The 17,413-nt window shown below is 51.2% G+C and overlaps 1 protein-coding gene across 1 annotated transcript in view; it reads right to left on the reverse strand.

The window, feature by feature from the left end:
- Positions 1 to 16,893, reverse strand: part of LOC116839808 (scavenger receptor cysteine-rich type 1 protein M130-like) — a gene marked incomplete at its 3' end in the record, with an annotated part of 41,445 nt that extends 24,552 nt beyond the window's left edge. The window contains exons 1-2 of the mRNA XM_075061465.1: positions 16,774 to 16,893; positions 9,432 to 9,746 (exon numbers count right to left, since the gene is read on the reverse strand). Of these exons, the coding sequence (XP_074917566.1) occupies positions 9,432 to 9,746; positions 16,774 to 16,837 (379 nt within the window). The remainder of the gene's footprint in view (positions 1 to 9,431; positions 9,747 to 16,773) is intronic.
- Positions 16,894 to 17,413: the final 520 nt, after the last annotated feature.

The raw sequence follows: 17,413 nt of genomic DNA on the forward strand, positions 1-17,413 counted from the left end.
TCAGGTCCTGAGGTGAGGGCCAAAAACACACAGGATATTGTGCACAGACTGTTGCATGGGAACTGTAGTGCTACTTGTGAAGGGAACTCAAAATCAGCAGCAGAGTGAATGCACAACTAGTGGAGTCTAGGCTGTTTCTGTTGTTGCTAGAGAATTTACATCTGCGAGGGCCAGGCTGTTTTCCGCAGAATTTCAAAGCCCTGGCAACGAAGCTCATTTTAATAAAGTCCTACCCGTCAACTTTATGTTTTAACAATGCTAGGAAATTGCATATCACTCTGCCCCTTCACCTCCCCCATGTTCAGAGGATGTTGAGATTTTGCACAGAAACACTCACAATGCAGAGAGGGTTACAATTAAACACTTACCTTTAGCCCCCATGGCCAGGGGAGCTGCTAAAACTTTAGGAATTCTAAGAACAAATATTCTACTCTTCCTTGTTCTGTTTGCATAGGAATTTATTACTCCTACTAACTGTTAAAAAGAGAAGAGTTAAAAATAAAATTTATAATGGACCCATAGTTGTAACGTTAACTATGGAGTCACAGGAAATTCCTCCATAATACGATATCCTTGTGCTGGGTAAGGGTGCGATATTCTTTTGGCTGAGCCCTCTATGCTACACCAGATCTACAGGGTATCACAGAGTCGAGATGATCAACCCACTGCCTGGTCACCCTATGACGGTGGGAAAGGGGCTCCATAAACACCCTTCCCTCTGTGCATCTTCCAAGCTACTTTGGCTGGGTGCCTGAGTCTGGATTTTAGCTGAAGGGTAAAAATGTCAGATGTGCCTCAGTGACTTAGGAGCCTATGTGTCATTTTCAAAGATGACTCAGGGCAGATTTTAAAGGACATTCAGGCACCTAGGAGTGCAGACAGGCAACTACTGGGACTTTCCAAATCTCCTGGGAGTTCAGCACCAGGCACATCTGAAAATCCCACTGAGCACCTATCTGCATTTATAAACACCTACGTATCTTTTAACATCTGGCCCTTGGGCACTTAGGAACCAAAGTCTCATTGAAAGTCAAAGCAAATTGGGCACCAAACTCCCATCAGCCTCTTTGGTAATCCCAATGTAAATTCATATACATTTTTTTGAACAGAAGTTAATGGTTATAAACAACCAGAGAGAATATTTGCAAACAGGCAAATTCACTAAATCAGTGATTTTCATGAAATGTTTCTATGACCATGACTAAGTTTCCCAAATATTTTCCCCCAAAAGTGGCAACTGGCAGCCTCAGTCCCAGGGCCCTCTGGGGCAGACAGCACCAGCATCACTACTGCCCTGACGAACGACTGCATCAACAAGAAAACTTCCACCCTGAAGAGCAGGGCCTGCTCTGGGCACCAGAACTCCAAGCATGTGCTTGAGGCAGCACTTTCTAAGGGATGGCACTCCAGACCCCTCCACTTCCCTTTTTTTTTTTTTTGTTTGGGGCACAAAAATCTGGGAGCCGGCTCTGAACCAAGATGTTTCCTCTCAGCTGAGGCTTTCAGGCTGAGCTGGAACTGACACTGCCGTTCTGTCTGCAGTCGCCAGAAGGCGCTCACAGCAACCTGATCGCACAGGCTGGACTGCAGTTCAGGCTGCCTTGCCGCTGGGGAGCCTGAGCATCATCCCCTGGAGCTGAGCCCGGGCTGGGGAAGCGAGAGGGGCTCAGCTCCGGGCCCGGGCTCTCCAGAGGCAGGGCAGCCTGAACTGCAATCCAGCCTGGGTGTGAGGAGCCGGAGAGGGAGGGAAGTGGGGCCCAGGATTCAGGGAGGGAGGAGGGGTCCTGCTGCCACCATCCCTTCCGCTCTGAGTCTCCCCAGGGTGACGTGGCATTTCCCAGCGGGAGTGGGCTGTGCAGGGCGCCGCCGGGCTGGGCAGGAGGCGCAGATCCCGGCTCGCGTGCTGACAGGATGAGTGACTGGGCAGCCCGAGCTGCCAGGGAGCCTCCACCACCCTCTCCTGCTCCCGGACCCAGCTCGCCGTGCACCTCCCCCACCTCAGCCCCCCGCTGCCTGCCCTGGGCAGGAAGAAGCAGAACCCGGCTCTGAGTGTGGCAGCAGAGATACTGCCCCCTGGGAGACTCCCACGGCTATTGCACCTGGGGTTCAGTGTCCATCCTTTTGGGTCTGCCTACACAGGGCTGGAGATGCAGCTGTCAGTGCCTGCCTCTCTCAGCCTTTGCACCCTCCATCAAGCTCCCAGCTTCTTCACTTGTACCTCCCACCATTGCTCCTTCCCCTTGTACTCTCCCTTCACCTGTGCCACTCCCCTTGTACCCTCCTGTTATAGTATTCTATCCCCAGTCTGAACCTTAGAGTCCAAAAAATGAGGTATTAGCATGAATTCCTCTAAGCTTAATTACCAGTTTAGATCTGACAAGCTGCCACCAATCAGGACTTTGAGTGCCTGATAAACTCTGGTCTCCCCAAAACCTTCCCTGGGGACCCCAAGACTCAAATTCCTTGAGTCTTACAACAAAGGGGAATAAACCATTTCCCTTCCCCCTCCTTTCTTCCTCCCAGACCTTTCCCACCCTGGGTACACCAGGAGATCACCGTGATTCAAACTCCTTGAATCACAACACAGAGAAATCAGGGTTTTTTTCCCCCTTCCCTCCCCCTCCCAGGCTTTTCCTCCCTGGGTTATCCTGGATTGATAGACAGATTCAAGCTCCGTGAATCTAAAACACAGAGGAAATTCACCTTTCCTCCCCCACTCCTCCTTTCCTTCTCCCACAACTTCCCTGGTGAGTACAGACTCATACCTCAGCCTTAAACCGAGGAAAAAAATCAATTAGGTATTTTAAAAGAAAAAGCTTTTAATAAAAGACAGAAAAAGTAAAAATAATCACTGTAAATTTAAGATGGAATATTACAGGGTCTTTCAGTTTACAGAAAATGGAGAAAAAGCCTCCTCCAGCAGAAATACAATTTAAAAATACTTTCAGCGAAATACACATTAAAACTTTACCAGTCAGATACACAGTTGCAAATACAGAAACAATTAAAAGACTATAACCACCTTTCTACTCAATACTCACTATTTTGGATATATAAGAGACTGTAGCAGGGAGATTGGCAAGAAACCTGGTTGCCCATCCAGTCCCTTTCAGGACTCAGAGAGAACAAAGCAAAACCCAAAAAACACAAACAAAGGCTTCCCTCCACCGAGATTTGAAAGTATCTTGTTCCCTGATTGGTTCTCTGGTCAGGTGTTGTTTGTTAACCCTTTCCAGGTGAAAGAGACATTAACCCTTAGCTAACTGTTTATGACACCTCCCCCAGCCCTCTCCTCCCGCACTTCCCCCTTCCCCTGCACCTCTTCTCCCGCAACCCTCCTGATACCTTCTCTCCTCCTCCACCCTCCTCCGTGAGTACATCACACCCAGCTTCTCTGCCAGTGTAGAGCCCCCAAGCGCCCTCACACCCTCTCCTCTGCCTGAACCCTCTTTACTAGTTCCCCATCCCTTTCCGGGTACAAGGTTTAAGGGTTAGTCCCTATGCCTTCCATATGCATTTGGAGCACTAAAGTTGAGATTTCGGGGGATACGGGAGTGAGATTTATACTAAAGTGAAATAAAAATAGGAGAAACAGTTTGATCCTCACTGCAAGTATAAATGGGGATTGCAGTGGTGAAGGAGGTGGTCACGTTCGGCGGGGGGACAGGGATGGGGCAGCAGGGAGTGTGGGTGGGGGAGGGTACTGGTGTGGGGCGGGAGAGCCCAGGGCTGGGGTAGGGGGCAGCCAACATTTTTTTTGCTTGGGATGGCAAAAAACCTAGAGCCAGCCCTGCTGCAAAGCAGGCAAACTCCTGGCTGGCTCAGCGAATTCTCCCAGATAAGCCTCCACTCCGGCCACAGGTCCCACAAATGGGCTGAGACCCTCCAAACACTGACCCACATTCAGAAAACAAACTGTAAAATGGGAACCATTCCAAGGGAAAGGAAAGGCCTGGCACTGGAGCATCTGCACACAAGAAAACGAAAACACTTCCCACTCACAGAGGAGGGGCCTCAGTGGCCAGTGCCCTGCAAACACTGAACTTTCTCTCCAGTCAGAAAAAACCCCACACTTGTTACTTTGTACAACCCCTTTGCCCCCTCTCACAACCCCTTCACCCATACTCACAGAGTGCCAGCTAACACTGTCCTTTCACCATCATTAAACACACAGACTGCTTTCATCTCCCACCTCACTGCTGCGATTCCCATGGCAAGAAGATGCCTGTGCTCTGCCAGTGACACGCCCCACAGAACACAGCATTGAAAGAAGGTATATGGGATTCCCCAGGGTAGACAGGCACCTCTTCCCTTTGATCACATGGGAGGGCTTAGAGCCAGACCTCCTCATATCACAGTCAGCTCTGCCAAAATGCTCCCACTCATCACCTCCACAAATCAGCACAGCTATAGCTTACACAGCGACTGCAACTGGAGTACATGTGAATAATTCTCAGTGCCAGTGGTTAGTTCCAGCAACAGGGGGCAGAGTTAAGGCTGCCTTGGCATTTACCATAACTGTGTATTGCCTGGTTTCCAGCGGTTTGAGTTGGCCCAATTCGATGTCCTAGAAGGGCACGAGATACCTCTGGGCAACATGCACTCTGTGTAAATGAAGCTTTCTGTCAGTGAATTTTAACTTAACTCCACAGTCTCTGACATGCGGAGCTGTCTGTGCACAGGCAGTAAGGAGAATCTGGCCTTCATTGCAGTGAATGAACAATGGCCTCCTGTTTTGGGTGGGACTCGTAGAGCACCAATGACAATTAATAGGTCACCAGTGTGAGACATTTTTAACTCTAGCAGTGACTGCCGGGCTATGTGCACACAGAGGGCTCAGGTCTCCATAGCGCTGGGTGTAGGCAGTTGCACTGGTGTAAAGTGAGCCTTTACCATCACCACTAGTGCACTGCACCCATTTGCCACCTCTGAGGTGATTGTTGGCTGAGTGAAGTTGTCGTAACTGCAACTAGACCCGCTGGCTCGGTGAGACAAGAGGCAGGCTCCAAAAGAGAATTTGGACAGTGGCTCAGCAAGAAAGGGAGTGATCAGCAAAATCTATATTGTGCATATTCTCCAGTGCAAGCCTGGGCAAATTTGGTGTAAGTGGCTGTTGTACGTGCAGAGCTGGTGAACAGGGACCCTACTCAATCACAGCATTTAACAAGGCCATGCTCTGTGCTGGCCTCTCTGCTGTTCTCCCCTGGGGCATGTCCATTGTCATGCTCCCCTCCTGGTAGTGTCCTGTAGGTACAAGATTGCTGCCTGGCATGCAGACGATGGGAATTGTGATGTGTTTGCATTGGTGCAATATGGATAATTGGCCATAATCGGTAGGAGGAGGACAATGGATCGAGCAGTGACAGGAGTCTAGGATAATAGCTGGCCTTTGAAGAGACATGGGAGCTCATCTGCGAATGAGAGACAAAGAGAGAGAGAGAAAGAAAGAAGAAACCAAGATGGCTCCACAGCAGCATAGCTGATGTGGCCCAATATGGAGAGGGGTTACAGTTGGGGCGTGCTGGAGGGGATATTTGAGGGGTCTTGGTGGGGTGGATGTGTCCTGGGAGTAAGCATTTGGGGGATGCCAGAGGGGGTACCTGGAGCCTCACTCTTGAGGTGGGGGTCAGTGTCACATTTCCTGCCAGCTGATGCATATCTGGTAAGCAAAACCAGCCCATCAGTCAAGGTCTCCCTGAGGGCTTCTCTCCCTTCCCTGGGCTGGGAGCTGAGCCCTGGCCCTCTCACCACTCCTGGTCGAGTTCTGAGGCCCTGTGGTGGGGCAGGTGGTGAGGTCAACAGGTGCTTGGTGGTTCCACTTACTTGGTGGGCTAGGCTGGGATGAGGTTAGCAGGACGTGGCAGATGCGGATGTCCTGGGGAGGGACCAATCGGGGCATGGAGATGGCTTTTTCTGAGCTGCAACATCTGGAAAAATCCTGGACAGTTTCTCTTATTTGGAAAATCCACTCGGACAGAGGTCAGGAAACAAAAAAAGAGTTTATGTCCAGGAAAACCAGACGTATGGTAACCCTAACCATAGGACTTCCTGATACTGTGTTCCAGTTGACTAATAAACCCTGCTGTGTTTTGAAAAGGATGCCTGGAGTCACTGCAGATACTTGCTGAGGTGCACTGGTCCCTGATGAGTGTAAGTCTCTGAGCAGGGGTCTGTTTCAGTTGGACTCACTGGGCAGAGCTCGCGGTGTGAAACAGGCGTGCTGGAGCACAGAGACTCTGTCTTGGAGGCATTGAGGCCACGTGACCTACCTTAAGGAAGAGAGTGACTGACTGGGGACTGGCACACTGAAGGCATTACTTCAAGGGACTGTTTCAAAGCTGGGGCATAGCACAGATCCTGTAGATCTGTGACACCTGACAAGGCCCAAGTTTGGTGCCAATATGTGATAAAGACTCAAAATGAAGGACACACACTGAGCATTCATGCAAGAATCTTGAAGTGCTGAGGAATCTTTTCCTTTAGCGTAAATGGCTCTGTAACGTCAGGGCAACAATTCTTTATTTCTGAGGTAAATAATTTTCAATACTAAACGTGAAGGGACACAATTTATGTGGCTCATTGGTGACTTTGGTACCAAGATGAGTTACATCATCAAAACCAGGTAACTGGAGTTGGATGGCTGGAGTGAGGGTTTCTCAGACTGGTAAGTTTCTACTTTGCACTTATTTGGGATTTGCCTTGGAAACTGCTTGTGCCTACTTCCCAGGCAGCCAGTCGAGTTCCTTTGCACCCTCTGGATACTCTCCAAATCCCCCAAGCAGCAGGGAACAGCCCAAAAGTTCAGGATTTACAATCCCAGGCAGAGACTACCTATACCTGCTGATAGTGCGGGGGGCACAATTTAAATTTTCAGCCACCCTTGGAACACCTCTAGTCGTGCCCCATCCTGCAGACAGGCCCCACTCCCTGTTACCCTCAGCCTCCCCTCCTGGAAAGCAGCAGCCTCCTCCCTGCAGCTCCTATCTATTCCTTCTGCTTCTCCCCGTGGGGCAAAGCTTGCAGCTCACAAGTTCCAGCAGCTGCCACGCAGGGAGTGGGGCCAGGCCACACTATGTGACCGAGCAGGGCTGGGAAACCAAGGCAGAAATCACACAAACACACACACACACGCCTACCAGGGAATAGGGGTGTGGCTGATAGGCTCCTGCTTTTGGCTCCTCCCATTACGCAAATGAGCTCCTCTCTGCGATTGTGCATTTCTGGTACAGAAACAGTGGCAATAAGGACGGTGCAGCTCATTCAGTTACACCAGGAGCAGTTGAGAGACTGCAGCTGCAGGACTCACTTTATGTGGGAAACCTAGAATCAAGCCGAGAAAGAGACTCTTGGCCCTGGTAGCTCCTTGCACCACTGCTGAACCTGGCAGAGGGACTGAGAGGGGAACCAGTGTGTAACCCATTCCTGTTGGGTGTGGTGCTCTATCTCCCTCTAGTAGCACCTAGGTGAGTTTGATACAGTTTTGGTTAATAGGCTGGTAATTTTTTAGCTCATGCAGTAGGGGCCCATAGCATTAAGCTTTAGTGGTCCCAGGTTTGATCCTGCCCACTGATGACCAGGGTCTGTCAGTGTTACAAACGCACCTCCATGTACTGGGGGTTACTCCTGTTTAGGAGGCCCCCTGTACCGGTGTGAGACTCACCCCTGCAGCACCTCCTGCTGGTGTCCTGGGAATTAGCTCATTTTCCAGCCTTGGGGCACCCTCTGCAGGCCAATATCCCACTGCTGCTTGGCTCTGTGTCCCTCCCAGGACTCCAGTGCCTCATTAACTGGGATGCTGCCCCCTGGCAGTACACTCCTCAGTCTCAGTGTCTCCCCTCCCCAGGGAACCCCTGCCCCCTATCGCCACCTTGTCTCACTCATAGGCTACCACCAGTCACCAGCTAGCCCCGTTCCCTGGGGTCAGACTGCAGTATAAGCCACTCATCACAGGCAAGGGGGGTTTGCACCTGCTGCCTTTCTGTGCAACTAAGTACCTCTGTGGGGCCTTGAACTAGGCCATGCAACCTGGGGAGTTGCCAGCCTGGAGCTCCCTAGCCCCTGTGACCTTTCCCCAGCCCTGCCTTACTCTAGGCACCTTGAGCTTCCCAGCAGCCAGGCTTGTGCCTGTCCCCCGTCCCCTCTGAAAGCAGAGAGAGACTGACTGCTCCCTGGGCCACTGCCCTCTTCTAAGGGCCAGCTGCAGCCTGACTGGGGCATGGCCCAGCTGTGGCTACTTCCCCAATCAGCCCAGGTTTTCTCCTACCACAGCCCTCTCCCAGGGCTGTTTTAAGCCCTTCAGGGCAGGAGCAGGGTTTCTGCCCCATTACACCCCCACTGCACAAGAGAGATTTCTGAGGGAAGGGGCGGGGCTTATGGTGACTGTGGCTCCTTTGTGCTGACACAGCTGGGGCTGAGAGGGCACAGAGCTGGGGTGAACTTCCCCCCGCCCAATTCTGGAGATCCTACAATGAGGATAGTGAGTGAGTGGCAGGGTATGAGAGGGAGACGCACAGAGCAGTGACCCCAGTGCTCAGATGTGACCTCACCAATGGGGGTGATAAGTGACTAGCAGAGAGGTGCAAACTGAGCTAATCAGAACAAAGAGGCATTACCACTGTTCAGCCAGCTGTAGCGATCCATGTTCCCACCCTGAGTATTACCTGTCAGGGGTTGTTTCTATCAGTGCATTAGTCAATCTGTGCAAGCCCCTGTGCCCAGGCATTTTTCTTGCACAAGCTTTGATAAAGCCAGGTTATGCAAACACATTTATTTCCCAAATGCAGACAGCAAAGGGATCCAGGTGTATCACAGTGACATTGCGCTGGGCGGTAAATCTAGCCCACCCTGCATGGGAAGGCAGCCAGTGGGCTGTGGAGCAAAGAGCTACTCACCATGTGGGAGTTTCCTGCCTGACCCTGCAGGGGATTCAGGGAAGGAGGGAGCAGTGTGGCGCAATGTAGCCAGTTTTTGCCCCCTGCACCTGCCCCAGCTGTTTTGGCCCCTCCCCCTTGCCATGGTCAGACTCAGGGCTCCTCCCCTGCTACCTCAGGGAACTCTGGGGAAAACTCCACAGCACTCGACCCCAGGCTCCATCTCGAGCAGCCACAGGCAGGGTCACAGCTGCTGCTGCTGCCGCTGCCCCAGGGAGACACTGGGCTGCTGTACCCAGGCATGTACCAGCACAGACCTGCTAATGGGGTCACTCACCCCACAACAACTGCCCCAGCTGCCCCTGCTAGAGGTGCAGGGGATAGCACAGCCTGCTCATCCCCAGTCTGCCCAGGGGAGCTCAGGGAGAGACTGGTCAGCTCCACCCTGACCACAATGCAGGGCACAGTCCAGTTCTGAGTCACCAGGAATGTCACACATGGGTTCAGTCCCTTCTCCCTCATGGGGAGTTTCCTATGGGGGCAGGTTGGCTGAGTTCTTACCTGAGCAGATCACTCCAGTGTCATAAGAATGAGGGCACTGTGCTGCACCCCATCCTCTATGTCTGCAGTCCCAGAGAGCTGGCTCATCACCACCACAATCAACTAGATACAGCCAAGTCGGTCCAGATCCTTCTCCAAAATGAGCCCTGGCAGGGGCACTGACAGCAGATCCACATCTCAGCTGCTTACAAACCACCTCAGCATCTTCCATGTCCCATTCGTTATCACACACCGTCCCCCACTGATCCTGGTGTTTAACCTCCACTCTCCCAGCACAGGGGCTGCCTCCATCCGTCAGCCTCAGCTCATCAGCACCTTCAAAGAGAGATACAGAGCAGGTCAGAGCGAGCAGAGAGCCCCCTCCCCAGCATTATCAAAGCAGAGTCCGTGCCTGGCAGCAGGGGATCCATGCCCAGAGCTAGGAGAATGGGACATGCCCAGAGCTGCCTCATGTCGCCAACTTCTCACATCTCAGGGCTTCCCGCTCCGGTCTGTCAGTGCTGCAGCTCTCACCATTTTATTCCCACTCTGGTGATTTGGGGTGTTTTTACGGGTCTCATGAGAACACAATGAAAGGCGCCAACTCACAGAGTTTCCCTTATTCCAAAAGGCGCCATCTCCTGTCACTGTCACTGGGGCTGAAGCCAGCGAGATGCCACCATCTCCCTACAGCCTGTCGGCGTGTGGGAGTGAGGCCGCCCTGAATAAAGCTGGCTTCCATCTCCCTCTGTTTTCAATGAGACTGAAGCCCACAGGGAACGTGGCTTCCCCTGAATGGCTCAAGGGACTGGACAGGACTCAGGGACTGTGATGAGCAGCAGGCACCCTGTGCAAGAAGGAGGGGAAGACTGAGGGGAGAAGGGCACTAGGGGGCATAAGGCAGATTCAGGAGTTTTTAGGGAATGGGGTGCAGGTGCTGTGTGGGCAGAAAGGAGGAATGGAAAGTGCAGGGTGGGGGGTCTGGAGCAGGTGACCAGGGGAAAAGACGGTTACTCACCTTTGTAACTGTTGTTCTTCGAGATGCGTTGCTCATATCCATTACAAGTAGGTGTGCTTACAGAAAGGTCTCGTGCGGTCAATGTAGAATGCTAGTGCTCTACGTACGTCCAGCGAGTGTAATTGCTGCTGTCTACGGGATGCGTGAGGTTTAGGAAAAAAGACCGGGAGGAATATGTCTTGTTTGAGGTGAAAGGATGAAACCACCTTGGGAAGGAAGGCCGGATGCGGGCGCAGCTGCACCTTGTCCTTGTGGAATAGTGTGTAAGGTGGGTCCACCATGAGAGCGCGAAGCTCCGAAGCTCTCCTAGCCGATGTAATGGCTACAAGGAACGCCACCTTCCACGATAAGTACAGGAGAAAGCAGGTTGCCAAGGGTTTGAACGGAGGGGCCATTAGTCTTGACAGAACCAAATTGAGGTCCCAGGAAGGGGCGGGGCAGCGGACCTGGGGAAAAAGGCGCTCCAGCCCTTTGAGGAACCTCGAGTTTGCTATTTGCAAATGGGTAAACCAAACCCCGTCGTGTTACGGTGACATTATAGCTGATGTGAATGGTTGATATCAGTGTGAAGGTCTCTGTAACTCACCTCTGAACAGTAACAGAAGTTCTGTGTGCGAGTGTGAACCATGCTGCATGAAGTAGCTCAGTTGCTGTCAAACTATTTCCCAGCCACCCTTCGTCTGTCAGAGGAACTGAACCAGGAGGAGAGAGCGAAGGCAGTGCTGGGCAATGAGCGGCAGTTCCATCTCAGGGTGAGGGGAGGTAAGCGGCAGTCTCCAGCTGAGCAGCCAGGAAGAGTCATGAAGTTTTGGTGCACTAAAGGGTGATTTTTCAGCCTGGGATTCTCACCCCCACCCTGGCAGAGGAGTGGGGAGTGGGGGGCAGGTTCTAAAGTCCACAGACAGACTGAGTAACATGACTGGATGTTTTTTATAACCTTGTAATTTTTGTTCTGTGGCGCTTGGCATTACAGCCTTGTGCTCTCTACCGGAGCTTCCTCTCCCCACCTGCCCCACACATTTCCCTCTTCCAAATTTCTCTCTTCCCATCTGCCTCCCCTGGGCTCTTCACCCCTTTCTACCTGGCCTCTCTGCCCTGCATGTACAGGCTGCTCCTTCCCCAGATGAGGAGCAGACTCTGCCCCCACTCCCTGAAAGCTACTTTTCTCCTAGTAGCTCTGAATTCCACTCCCTTCCCCCAGTTGTCTCTACAGCTGTTTGCATTTCTGGGGGTTGTGGAGAAGCAAAGCTGCTGCTGGGAGAGAGGCAGTTCACAGGAACTGTGAGGAGGGGCCACTGCCTGCCACACAGTCCTTGGATATTGCCTAGGAGAACTTTTCCCCAGGACAGGGTGCGAAGATCCAGGACTGTCCCTGAGACTGGGAGTAAGTACGGGCATCGTTACAATGCCCATGAGTTACGGCTACATACAGAGTTCCACTGTGATCCCTGGAAAAGGCTGATTGCAGCAGTGGATGGCTGAGCTGGCGACATCATGTTTATGGAGCCCTCATGGAGCTCAGCGACAATACAGTGCACAACAGTACGTGGTCAGAACATGCTGCTCCTTTAATGCCAAGCAAATATAAAATGCGACTTTGGTGCAATCCACAGAGTCATTTTTTCAGGTACGGCTCCCTTCAGTGCAGTCCCACAGGCAAGCCATGGGGCACGATCTGCACTATGAAAAACAGGACCTTTTTTAAAGTGGAGTTAACTCAGTGATGTTCAGTCATGGCAGGACCCTAGGCTGTAACACTGCTCTAGCTAAGTGCACACACGGTTCTGTTTCCCCGCACACAGTAGAAACTAAGAACAGCCGGCAGTTTCCTTGTTCAGAAATCCCCCAGCCTGCCCCTCCAGTGAGCTCCAACTGGTTTTGTTTCTTTTCTTCTTCCAAGACCCTGGTCACAGCTCCTTCTCCTGGCTTCTCTGTCCAACATACACAGTCTGATGCCAGTATCTTAACTCCTGCCTTGGCAACAGTGGAACCCCCTGGCTTAGCTCTGCCTTGACCACATGCCCAGTGCCTTTGGCAGTAGTCCCCACTGTCTGCAGATATTTTTACTCCATAAAGGATTTTGATTGCTCCATCTTTTGAGCCTAAAAGACAGTTCTCACCCTGCCAGTGGCTTTCATGAGGTCTGTGATTGTCGTAGGACCAAAGATTCCTGGATGGCAGCCATCAGCACCTTTCAGGACAACAATCATATTTTCCTATCATATGCTGGCTCCACTTCTGTGACCCAACTTGGAATAATGACCCCACCCAGCACTCTGAACGTTGGGGAAGTTCAGATCTGGGTCTGGGAGTGAAACCTGCAGCTTTGATCCACCTCTGATATTTTCTCATTCGTTTGCCTTGACCCCACATCATTTTACAAATTTATTTTCCTGCACAATGTAAAGAGGTCAGTAATTGTGAAACATGATCTTCCGGCAAAGACTGACCTGGCGTCTACTCAGGGAGGAGAATGAGGGCGCTGAGGGAAATGGAAAAGTAGCTACCCGGTGATATCCCCTATATTGTAAATTCCCCCATGTCACTGTGTCTGTGTCATATGAAGCAAACTCAAATTTCTCATAGAAAATAAAAGAATATCAAAGGAATGATGCACATTTCCTCATCAATCCAACAAAAATACATTGGTCTGAGTATGTGTTTGGCATCACTATATGACGCTATCCCACAAATAACTGGAGAATATTTTATGCTCCCCACATCACTGTGTCTGCATCATGTGAAGCAGTCAAATTTCCCATGGAAAATAGGAAATATTCAGGGGATATAAACATTTGCTCATAAATCCAACAAAAATACACTGAGCTGAACATGTGCTTGGCATCACTGCATGACATCTCACAATCGTGCAGTAATTTATCCCTCATGTGATAAGAATTGTCCATCCTCTACAATGTCTGTCTGATTGCCCAGAAGTCACCATCGAACTTCCTGCTTTTTGGTAATGTACAGCTGTGTCATGGGCTCTAACCTTAGCACATTGTATTTGAACTTCTTTGGAATCTGAAATATAAACTTCAAGTAACCTGCTAGACTGTTTGGTTTTATCAGGATTTTCTGGGTACCAGCCCCCTACTCACCACAGTTACTGAGCTGTGAAATATACATAGAGCAAGTTTTATTCTAAGACAATAATTTAGACCAGGGGTCGGCAACCTATGGCATGTGATTTTTAATGGCACGCCGAGGTCCCACTCAGCCCACTGCTGACCTAGATGGACAGAACCTGAGCTGGCATCGGGCTGAGTGGGGCCAGCGGCTGGAATCCCGGCTGGCAGGAGCCGGAGGATGGAACTCCAGACCGGCAGTGGGCTGAGCCGCTCAGCCCGCTGCCACTCTGGGGTCCCGGCTGCTGGCCCCGCTCAGCCCGCCACTGCTCTGGGTTTTTGGCTGCCGGCTCCTTGCCAGCGGGGTCCTGGCCACCAGGACCACGGCTGGCAAGGGCCCAGGCAGCGGAACCTAGACGTGAAAGTAAGGCGGAGCATGCACACTCGAAGCCAGACGATGCTGCGGCGCTCTGCTGCAGCTGGAGGCACAGCGTGTGGCGTGCTCCCAGTTGGGGTCCAGCTGGCTGCCAGAACTCTCCTGCAAGCTGGTGCTGGTGGCCCCGTGCACCAGATTAAGCAGCAGGTAGTCAGGCAAGTGAAAGGGGCCAGCGGGAGGTGCGGTGGAGGTGTCGCATCCCAGCCTGTCTTGCTGCCCCTTTCTCGCCACTGTGCCTGGATACTAGGGCACTGCAGGTAGATGCCGTCTCTCTGTGACATGCAGAGCTGTGGCTCCCAGGGGGGAAAAGGAAAGGAGCGGCAGGCCAGAGGTCTTCTGCCACTGCCCCCCATTTGCCTGCAGATGCAGTGTCCCCACACAGCTGGCCCACAGCTCCCTTGGCAGGAACAGGAACAGTGTGGGGGCAGGACCCATCCAGGTAAACCTGCCTGCAACCGGAATATCTGTCCCAGCGCCAGCCCAAATCCCCTGCCCCCAGGACATTCCCCTGTACACACACACTCAACCCTCTCTCCTGAGCCCCTCATTCCACCAGCCCCTGACTCCTGCACCACCCCCATGCTCCCAGCCCTGACTCCTGCATCATCACATCCTCACCCCCTGCCTGAGCCCCTCGCACCCCAACCCCCTGCCCTGAGTGCTCTCACACACACCAGACATCCCCAGCCCCGAGCGCCTCCCCCCAAGGGGGGTTGCAATAAGACAGTACCTGTAAGAAATTTAAGTTACTTTCACCCCTGCTGGAACCCCAGACCAGCGGCAGATTGAGTGGAGCTGGAGGGCTGGCTGTGGCTCATCTCGCTGCTGGTCTGGGGTTCCGGTGCCCGGCCCTGCTCAGCCCACTGCCAACCTGGGGTACTGGCAGCCAGCCTGGGGTACTGGCAGCCAGCCCAGGCTCTGCTTCTGGCCTCAACCCAGCACTCTTCAGTCACCCCCTGCTGTAGCCCGCATTGGAAAACTCAGCAAGGAAAAGCGAGGGCAAGGATCCCAGTAAACTGATAAGATCTGCATTTTAATTGTATTTTAAATGAAGCTTCTTAAATGTTTTAAAAAACTTTTTACTTTAAATACAACAATAGTTTTTCATATAATATAGATTTTATAAAAAGAGACCTTCTAAAAACGTGAAAATGTATTACCGGCACGCAAAACCTTAAATTAGAATGAACTTGGCACACCACTTCTGAAAGGTTGCCAACCACTGACTTAGACTGACATTTTATCTGATTATCAGCTTCAGGTCAGTTTCTCAGGCTGGTGCAGCAGCACATTGGGGTCCCATGAACCAGCTACTGCTATGGAGTTAACTGCCCTGCCATCACATGGATCATTATCATGCTGCTAACACCAGCCCAACAGGTTCCAGTCACTGTATATTTGAATCATATCTGGGACCCACATTCAATTTAATCCTAAATTTAATCAGTTTTGGAATCTTTGGGCCAGATCCACTCCCTAAGATGCACCAGCACTCGCTGATATACCCCATGGTCTGCCCCTCTTCAAGCCCCCCAGTGCTATTAAGTCTGCTAGAGCTGGACACTGCATGGCAAAGAACCTGCAACACCCCCTGTGCTGGAGGAATGAGAGCATCCCTGAAACTGGGCAGGGGCGGCCTTGAGGAATGGAACCAATTTGGCCATGAGAGCGCGCTAACACAGCAACTCTGCCATGTAGCTTGTGCTGGTCAGGCTTCTCTAGTCTCCAAACTAGGATTCAAAGTTCTCTGCTCCAGTTTTTTCCCTGGAAACCCTGGGGGAGGGAGGCAGGGATCCTGCAGGATAAATCCTGGAAGAGTTTCCGGTACTCCATGGGCACAGGGCATTGCACACTGCAACCCAGCACATGCACACGCCCCTTCACTGGGAGGAATCAGCTCTGGGTTTATTTGGTAAATGCTGCTCACTTCAAAATTACAAAACTTCTACTGGCTTCAGTGAGTGAATGGGGAGTGAGGGAGCCACAACTTAGCCCTTGGAGCTGTTGGATTCTGGACCAAACAGACATTTCTGTTGGATCCCAAATTATTGATGTATTTATTGGGATTTAAAACACTAAAGCGATTCCCAGCCAAGACAGTTGGCACCTGGACGACATTGATAACACACCCAAATCCCTGCAGCATCAAGTGACGATTTTAACAGGAACTCAGCCAGCCAGCCACCTACAGAAACTCCTTTCCACCAATTTCTCATTATGTGACGCATGGCCTGGGTCCTTCCCACCCCCAACCCCACCCCAACCGTCTTTTGCTGTGTGCCCAGAAGGTCACCAGATTTGGGCTATTTTGGCCCAATCAGGGCAATAAGTTTCAGAGTCCTGGAGGCCTCATGAAGAGCACTCTGCCAGCCACCCCTCTCCTTTATAAAAAGGGGAACCTGCTCAGGTGGTCTCTGCTAAGCATAGCTGTGCCAGTACAGCACAGGGAGAGAGGTGATCCCTCAGAAAGGTCAGCCCCAGGCCATTAAGGACTTTATAAATTCTAACCGACACTTTAACCTACACCCAGAGCAGGGCAGCCAGTGCAGACCCTCAGCACATCTGTAACATGCTTTCAGCAACATACGCTGATCAGTGAGTTGCTGCCATTTGCACCAGCTCCATTCTCTGAATGGTTCTAAGGTGCAGCCTCACATTAGAGTCATTTGAATAATCCAATATCAAGGTAACAAAAGCCTCAACAACAGTGGCAAGGTCCAATCCAGAAAGGAAAAGTCACAAACTCCTAGCCACGCACGGATGCTAAAAAGCTGACTGTAAAAGTTACCACCCTACTTCCAGTTAACCCAGTTCCCCTGGTGAAACACAGAGGAGACTTACCTGTGATGTCCTGAATTATGAGGAGAAGAAGCCACAGCACCAGAGTGGAGAGATGTCCCTTCATTGCCAGCCTGACTTGCTGTCTCCTCCTCTCACTGCACTGGCTACACCAAAGCACCTGTCAGGGCTCCTCTATGTCTGACAAGTGACAACAAAGCAGTTGAAGGGAAATATATAGATTCAGAGGCTGGCATCAGCTGCGTGAAGGAACCAATAGAAAACACATCTGCCTTTTTAGTTCTTATCAGTGGTTTTATCTGTGACTTTATGCAGCTAAAACAGCCAATAAAACTTGAAAGCAACAAAAATCACCATATATGAGTGATGAGCCCTCTCCTGATGTTGGGTTTACCACAGCCTCAGATCATTAGATAACCCCCAATCTCCAGAGATGGAAGGAAAAGTTCTGTACAAACTATATCTGTGCTGTTTCTCACCCTGATAGATTCTATATCATATTAAACATGAACTGGGAGACATTAGAAGCTGTTTATTTTATAAACAAAGTAAGAAATCCCTTGTACAAAGGTGATCATTAGAAGACCAATTCCCAGTATAGGACATGCTCAATGGTAGACAAGAACAATGCACTAGAACCAGGTTGTGTCACTCAGATCAGCTTTACAGAAGAAGAATTACT

Source organism: Chelonoidis abingdonii, unplaced genomic scaffold (assembly GCF_003597395.2).
Source record: "Chelonoidis abingdonii isolate Lonesome George unplaced genomic scaffold, CheloAbing_2.0 scaffold1842, whole genome shotgun sequence".
Classification (NCBI taxonomy): domain Eukaryota; kingdom Metazoa; phylum Chordata; order Testudines; family Testudinidae; genus Chelonoidis; species Chelonoidis abingdonii.